This window comes from Neolamprologus brichardi, chromosome 3 (genome assembly GCF_056152115.1).
Source record: "Neolamprologus brichardi isolate AB-2024 chromosome 3, ASM5615211v1, whole genome shotgun sequence".
Classification (NCBI taxonomy): domain Eukaryota; kingdom Metazoa; phylum Chordata; class Actinopteri; order Cichliformes; family Cichlidae; genus Neolamprologus; species Neolamprologus brichardi.
The window spans coordinates 6100661-6108963 of NC_142106.1; the positions used below are offsets into that span (position 1 = coordinate 6100661).

Sequence of the window (8303 nt, forward strand, 5' to 3'; positions counted from 1 at the left end):
CGAGAGATAAAAAGCTCATCTGGATATGTGTGAATGTTAAAACTGTTTCCAGAGACAGATATTTAATGATATGCATTTTTTCTATGAATCTGACCACAGCTAAATGCTAGCAACACTGATACTGTGTGTTTGTGCTGAGTTCAGCCTCATGTTGATATCTGAGCACAGAAGAAGTCCTGTGGTTCATGAGGACGGGGATCCATGATACTGGTTTCACTAATCGACTCTCAAATGCTGTACGTTGCCTTACATCACTGGTGTTGAAGTAGTGATGTCCAGCTGCTCCCTGCTGCTCTCACTCTCCTCATTTGCTTGTTGGATGTTGGTCCTCCTGGACGCCTTTCTCACCTGAGCTCGAAAAGTCTTACAGAGGAAAAAGTAAACAACAGGGTCCAGACAGACGTTGAAAACTGACACCATGGCGGCTGCCTCCTGCAGGTTGTACAAAACTTGACGCACACTTGAGCAGCTGTTCAACAGAAACGTATAGGGAAGACGAACCAGGTGATAGGGGACAAAGCAAACACAGAAGATGCTGACCAGCACCAACATGTTTCTACGAGACTTCACCAGCTTCTCAGAGCCAGAGGAGGCCAGCTGCCTCTGCTGTGCCTGCAACACCCTGCGAGAGATGCTGTAGTAGAAGAAGACCAGGGATATGAAGACCAAGAGGACAATGATTGCAGAGAAGGTGTGGAGGATTTTGTACAGCAGGCTGACTGATGAACTAAAGGAATCAAGACAGTAATTAGAGGTCAAAGGTTTCTTGGAGCTGATAAAAAAGCTGATAAAAGTGATTGTTGGAGCCAGGAGAATAACCCAGGTGATGACAGAGATGATTCTCGCAGTTCGTACTGTTTGCGGGATGTGAGTTCCTGAAGGATGTACGATTTTCTGATACCTGCAGACAGAAGAGGAAGGAGGCAGAATACAACTTCACTAATCAGTCACAAATGTGCCAAATCTGCAAAGGTCAATATTGAGCCAGAAAAAGGTACATTGATGCTTTTGTCAGGAGCACAGGGTGTGTCCTTAACCACTTAATCTAGTTTTTACGTTAGAGGTTTCTTACCTATTGGCAGCGATGTATACCATAAATATGATGCTGGCGTACATGTTGAGGAAAAAAGCAGAAGCTCCAACTGTGCAGTAGAGCAGCTGAATGATGGGAGACCTGCTGATATAGTGGGTGATGCGCAGTGGCAGAGAGAGGCAGAGCAGGAAGTCAGCAGCTGTCAGGTTCTTCAGGTAGACCATCAAGCTGCTGGATGCCTGCTGCCGAGCCCGACAACAGTGAAACTTCATGACGAAGCCATTGAGGGGTAAACCCACCTGTAGAGACACAGAGAGGATGGAGAGAACAGGACTTTGGTAGATGCACAGAGAACCTCGTTTCCATCAGAGCACAATCTGAAGATTTAAAACTCACCAGAAAGACCAGACTGTAGACCAGAATAAAGAAAGTGTTGACTGATGTGTTGACATAATCACAGGTCTGGTCCGAAGACACTGTTTCATTTTTGGGGTGAACCATGTTTCTGGTGCTGAAAAAATAAACACTTTAAAAAAACAGTGTTTTAAACTGAATTTTTTAAAATGATTCACTCTTACTTTGTTGTGTTAAATTAATGTTGGACCAATTTTAGATATTGTGCTACAGGTTACAGTCTGCAGTTGTGGAAGGAAGCATACATCTTTTGTGAGAGTTGATGTTTTTAAGGTTGTGATTTGTGCTTAGAGACATATAATCATTTATATGCTGATAAAATCTTATCCTTATTAGGTCTGGTAAGGATTCTCTGTGCACCATCAGATGAGAGGAAGCAGCCGCGACATTATGATTTCCATTATAGCTTTAAACCAGACTGTTCTGTTCTATTAAAATGTGAGATTTCACACTTTTAAATGTTCATTTGAGATATGATCAATTGCAAGTTTCTGTTTTTATAGTTTAGCAGGATGCTTCTGCTTTTTGAGCATAGCTCATACACACACGTTAAGTTCATTGAAAGGTCGTAAGTCTATGTATGGTATGGCTGGAAACGCACAGACACACATTCTGTACATTAGTACCTTAGTTGTGAAATGAAGCACTCATTAGTAAAGATAAGTCAACCCTCTCATGAATCTTATAACAATCCATTAAGCACAAGCTGAAGCAGTGAGCTGTAGGCAGAACCTGGACTCATCTCTGAACATAACGTTCCTCTAACTGTGCACGTTCCAGTGCACATGGTACTGACACCAGGGCAGTCATGGCAGGCCTCCTGGACTCCAATGAGCTTGGATATCAAGTTAAAGGAATTTACTCGAATTGCCTGCAAGTTTATTTATTTAAATGTTTTGTTTTGCTGTTTTAATTCCTTTAAAGAATGAATGGCCCTATTAGCAGGACTTGGAAACAAAGGGAGTGAACTAAAAGAGGCAGCTTTAATTACTCTAATACTGAAAGCTAAAGCACAAACATACAAAACTAAAAAAAACTAGAAACTAGAAACACTTACCTTAAATACAGGCAGGATAACGAGAGGGTGGGAAACGAGAGGGTACACACTGGGACCAGAGAGAAACGAATTACTTGGAACAGATGAACTTTGAGGTTGAATGCTCAGTTAATTAAACGTCCAAGTATTTTCATCATGACATCTCTTGAACGCTGAACTCAGCTGTGTTATTAATCATTGATTGTTTTTGCTCCACATGTCAGGAACTATTAAAAATGATAATTGTCATTTTTTAAAATCAGCAGAAGCACAAAAGATGTGAGTCTGAGAATCCAGCTGGACTCACCTGTATTTAACGTATCCCTCTGCATTTTTTTGTGATGATGAAAAGTTACTTCTGTCTTTATGTCTTCCAGGTTAAATTGTAAACCATAAAAGACACAGCGCAGCTCTAACCTCAACCCTGTTGTCTTTCCTGTTTATGACCACTGAAACTGCTGCACAGAAAACTCAGACACGTAACTTCCTGATTAGTTGTTAAAAGTTAGAATTTAAATTTTTGTAAGTCATTAAGCCTCGGTGGTTTAATGGCATCACTGTAAATCAGAAAACACACAATGATTGATCGTCTCTTGTAACCTGACTTGCTGATAACTTGAGTTAAACAGGTTTTATATTGTGCTGAAAAAGTATTTGACCCCTTCCTGATTTTTTTCTAAATATAATGATGTGTTAGTCACAGTATGTTCTCAACAACATTATCATGTTTGAGCGTAAGGTTGTTTGTCCATGCATCTGGCACCAGGACACCACGAACCTTAGTCAATAAGAGATTTGTAATCGTATGTTCAGATTAGCTTCCAAAACACTAACCCAATTACTTTTGTTCCTTAAATCAGGACTGGTTTAAAAGGATCTTATTTAGTTTTTCTGTCAGTATTAAAGATGTGAGAATCAGACACCATCAGGACTCACCTCTGGTTCTGCTGCGAGGAGGAAAAGTTGCTTCAGCCGTTCTGAGTGTGATGGTACCACTGTAACTAAGGAAATACACAGTGACATCACTGCTGCCCTGCACACTGGCCTATTTCCTCTTTGTCTTCACTGTTAAACTGTCACGACATGTTTCCAAAAGAGACGAGTCATTCTCTGATCAGCTGCTGCTACACTTCTTATTTTAGCACTGACTCACTTTATTGCCACTAATTGATTTGTTACTAAAGTCCTTCACTTCTTCATCACTACAGCTAACATGAGACAGCACCTGAAGCCAATTCAGATTGCATCTGAAACAAGTGTCATGGATCCCAAGACTTTCTGAACAACTCAAATATTTCCTCAGCTCAAAGGTCAATCGATTGATGGTGCTGGCCAATGGATGCACTGAGGCTGATGTAAATCTGAGTTCAGTTTTTAAAGAAACTCCAGTGTACAATGTGGATCAATAAGGACATTTTTTGACCTTTTGATTGGTAGATGACACACTCTGCCTCGTGAGCCACAGCTGCCTTAAATGCTGGCCCAAAAACTATGAACACACTGGAGAAAACTATTTCCCATCATTAACCAACGACCATTTCCCCATATCATCCGAATCCATTGATTCAGAAAAAAAACATTTATAGATATCAGTGTCTAAAATATGCATCAACTGATTTTTATATTTAAAATGTATAAAACAGGGATCTTGTTAGTTTTTTTTTTCATGAGAGAAGACTAATATCCTCCAGTTATACGTTTTCACGAATCATTATCAAACTGTTAAAATTTAAAATTACTGTTACACAGCAACAGGGACCTTCTCTCGCTCAGAGACAAAGGCAACCTGTCCCAGGCAGCAACTGTATTGCGGGTCACAGAAACAGAATGTTAGCATGATTGGTGGAATCAGTTGAGGGTGTCTTAGGTCTGATACATGCTCACGTTTCTTCTTCTGCAGCTTTCTGGGCATCTTCTTATATAGAGATTTAACCTTCTGCTAGCAATGCTCCCATTACCATGGCAACCACCTCTTGCCCTCCAGTCAGGCCCGTAGAGTTAAAGAAGTGGATAAAGTGCATATCATAACAGCAGATTCATGATTGAGGCCACATTCCTGTGAGGGAGTTGTGAGGAAGTGTTGTGTCTGCTAGTATCAGAGTAGCACAACTGCTCTACAATATATTGTGTGCAGTAAAGAATAAAACACAAATACTGTATGTGATGCAAATGATGAGATATTAGCTTTACAGATAAAAATGAATCCCAACAGTCTCCAGCTCCAGTCCTTGAGAGCTACTGTCCTGCAGCTTTTAGATGCATCCCTTCTCCAACACAGCTGAATCAGATGGTTGAATTACCTCTTCAGTGAGCCATCAAATGTGGAACCAAGCCTTTCATTTGATTCAGGTGTGTTGGAACAAGAATGCATCTAAAAGCTGCAGGACATACTCATCGATTTAATAATCTTCTCATCATCCTCCTCCTCTGCATGATTTGTCAAGATATAGGTGGCACATTTACAACGCTTATCTAGAAGTCAGTCAATTCAACTTACAACCAACAAAAAATATAAGAAAAATAAACAATATTTTGACTCTTAAATGTATATAATTTGTTATTCAACCAAGAAACCCTTGTGTGAAATAGTTTTTAACTTTATTAATGAGACTTTAATTAATCAAGTTATCTTTTTTCGGGTTTTTGCGGTGCTCATTTTATCCAGTTGTCAGGAACTATGGCCTCCCCCACAAAGCAAACTTGGTATGGCCTGGACCTGGCCCACACAATGTGCTTACACGTGGCCCACATACCGCAAAGAATGACGGCCCTTTGGTGGCCCAGATCTGGTTTGCCAGACCTGGCCCACATCAGGATGACATACCACTTACCATGCCAGAAATCAGCCAGCAGTGCCAGTTTGACACCAGCTCTGATACCGGGCCAGACCTGTCTGCTATGTGGGCTTCTGGCACTTAACAGTGTACACTATATTACTATGTTTGTGCCAGGGAACCTGATCCAGAACAATTTTGGTCACAGTGTGGTTATAAGGTTGGGGAAACCATCTGAGACTGAAGAAGTCACTTGAATAAATGATGATGTTTCTTCAGCTGAAAACAGCACGTCGAGATGAACAGAATCAACTTTTTTCGCAATCCTTTAACTTGTTGAAGGTGCCATTAATCCGATACCTTCACTAGAGAATATCATAGGGAGCAGATTCCAGATTTTGTCTGAGTTAACTCTGTCACCTACCCCTTTAATCACTTCACTGGCCCTCACCTTCACCCTCACAAGTCAAACAACTGAAAACCACTGAGCTAAAAGGTAACAGGAGCTCAGATGAATGAAGAATCCGAATCAAAAATACTTTATTAATCCCAAAAAAATTATGGGTTATGTGGCACTATGTTAGAGAAAGTGCAACATTACATGTATCAATATTGAACCGTTTAATACAGTGCTTTCGGTTCGGTACGCATATGAATCGAACAATACAAATTTTTTTATTTATTTCATCAACTTTTCTTCTGACGGTGCTGTCTGTGTTGAGCACTCAGTGGATCTGCATTCGACTACTCTGCCTAGGCTGCACTGTCGAGTGCAGAGCCACTGAGTGCAGGGCAAGCTAGCAAGACAGAAGCTAAGCTCATTGCAACAAGGCAAATTGAACCTCCCCCACCCTCATTCAGATCTGGCGTTTATTGGTTTGTAAAAATGCTGCAACTTTAGTGGTGTGGAACTGGTTTAGCTTTTGTCCGTCAGATACACAACAAAGCACTATTGTTGGTAGAGCATGCTAGCGGACCGTCATTATTACCGTGTTATTTGGAAAATACGGCACACTTAAAATCAATCCGTTGATTTTTCTGAAAATCGACAGTGCCCTTTATAATCCCGTGTGCCTTATGTATGAAGTCGGCTTGTGTTTACTGACCTCGAAACGATTTTATGTACACGGCGCTCAAAAATCTGTCAAATGATTTAGTACGACTTTGCTAAGCTATGAACCCGCACTGCTTGATGTATTGTCGGAGCATTACGGCTATCGTAGGCAGGAGCCTCGCGGAGTGATACGTACGGTGCTTCAACATAATATTACCGTATTGTGTGTATAACCTCTTTTTAAGTTTTGTGGATATTATACATGGTTATGCTGAGGATATGTCGGCCAGTTTCCACTGGAAATGCCTTTTGAATTTAAATTTGAATTTGCACTGTTACGTTTTTATATAACTTTAATGCACATAAAAAACAGCTGCTTGTTTAAGTGAAAATACATTGATGGGTTTTTTTTGCACTAATAAAATTGTGGAGTTGTAAAGTATTTTGTCTAGTGTCAATTATATGGTCACTTAGATCGTTATTGCAAATTTTCAAATCTATATTGTGATAAATGTTTTTGGTCATACCGCCCTGCTCTACTGCGTACAATCAGCACATTTTGAGAATTCACGACTCACCACATCGTTTCAATCACTGTGGGCAGCCTTGTGGGGTTTTGAACAGTCGTTTCTACTTTCTTCAATTTCCAATAAGCCAGGGCCAAGCCAGCTTCGATCAGCAAGAACCCTGTTATCATGGTTCCAAAAAGGTAGATGTTTTCAATGTCCTTGATCGACAGTTCGCCAGGCACACGACCCTCCAGTTTCTCCACCCGTCCATCCTGTACCGGCAGGGAACGTCCCTTCAGGACTCCCAGGCTCACCCGAGCCCAGGCTTGCCCAGACTGTGAGAGTCTTCCAGACTCCAGATTTTAGGAAATGTAGAACGAAAGGAAGGATCCAGTTTAGATCTCAAAACCCAGTTATATTGAACTAAGGCCACCTTGTTTCTACCTCAGTAGCTTGTTTTATTTTGTGCAGGTGTGTGCACACACACACACAAAAGAAGGGACAATGGACCACCAAGGCCGAGGTCCATTGACAAAGGACCCCCTATTGATCCGCTACCTAATAAGATGAGCCAAGGTGTGAAAATGGGTGTAGGTCACAATCAGGCTCCAGGTGAGCTCATTGTGAAACCTAGTCCGCTGTTCCTCTTGGGGGAAACTCCCACTGGGCTTAAATCTGGGACTCTCCACCATTTGACCCTAGAACTTAAGAAGCTTCTCGGATGAGAGGTGAAACATTTTCAAGCAACTTAAAGAAGTCCAGACGCTTTTCTTTAAAAGCTCCTTAGACTACAATGAGCTGGATGACTGAGAACCTTTACAGACATAAGTAGGTAGATATAACACATCCTTATTGCTGATTTGAACGTGCATGTTTAAACATTCTGATTTATAGACATCAGATTCAGATGTGTAAATAGCAAAACAAGTAACCACCAAATGGGTTCATAACTAGCTCTATAACCCTTGTAAACACTTCTTTGCGATACAATTACATTAACATTTTCTTCTGCACTTTACACACTGTTAAAATAAAACAGCTTCCATTAACAGTTACTATTAGTGGTAAAAATCTTATCACCAATGAAGTTTGTTTTGTATGATCTGTTTCCTCAAAGTCACTACACAGTCTCTAATCTGTACACACTTTCACTGTGTGTTGTAACATACGAATTAAGGCATGTTGCATCACTTGTTGTTTCTTTTCAGTTGTATCTCTCGGTGCTGTCCACTGATTTTATTGAGCTAACTAAACAGCAAATGGCTGTCATTTCTATTGTCAAAACAAATATATAACCTACACATCTGAGTCTAAAATAGAAGGTTGGAAAGAAGATACAGAAGTCCCCTTTAAGTCTTCGTCATCATCTGATTGCTATTTCAGTACTTCCCCCTCAGTATTTATGTAGAAAGATGAGCTGTGGCTAGAAACCACAAAGTAGAAACTGCAAAACACTCACTGAAGATAAGATACTGTTATCACT

General features: G+C 40.6%; 1 protein-coding gene across 1 annotated transcript; it reads right to left on the reverse strand.

Annotated features, from left to right (window-relative positions):
• Positions 1-246: 246 nt before the first annotated feature.
• Positions 247-1534, reverse strand: LOC148103265 (P2Y purinoceptor 14-like). Its single transcript, XM_087831763.1, has 3 exons — positions 1430-1534; positions 1073-1332; positions 247-901 (listed from the first exon to the last, which is right to left on the reverse strand). Exons 1-3 carry the CDS (start codon positions 1532-1534, stop codon positions 247-249), a joined length of 1020 nt encoding a protein of 339 aa, XP_087687889.1.
• Positions 1535-8303: the final 6769 nt, after the last annotated feature.

What these genes read in the sequence shown, in the direction of transcription:
- LOC148103265 (XM_087831763.1), bottom strand. Translation starts at nt 1,534, where the DNA reads ATGGTTCACCCCAAAAATGAAACAGTGTCTTCGGACCAGACCTGTGAT. An exon ending in TCTACAGTCTGGTCTTTCTG is followed by an intron (nt 1,333 to 1,429) that starts GTGAGTTTTAAA and finishes GTGTCTCTACAG; the next exon opens with GTGGGTTTACCCCTCAATGG. An exon ending in GTATACATCGCTGCCAATAG is followed by an intron (nt 902 to 1,072) that starts GTAAGAAACCTC and finishes TTCTGTCTGCAG; the next exon opens with GTATCAGAAAATCGTACATC.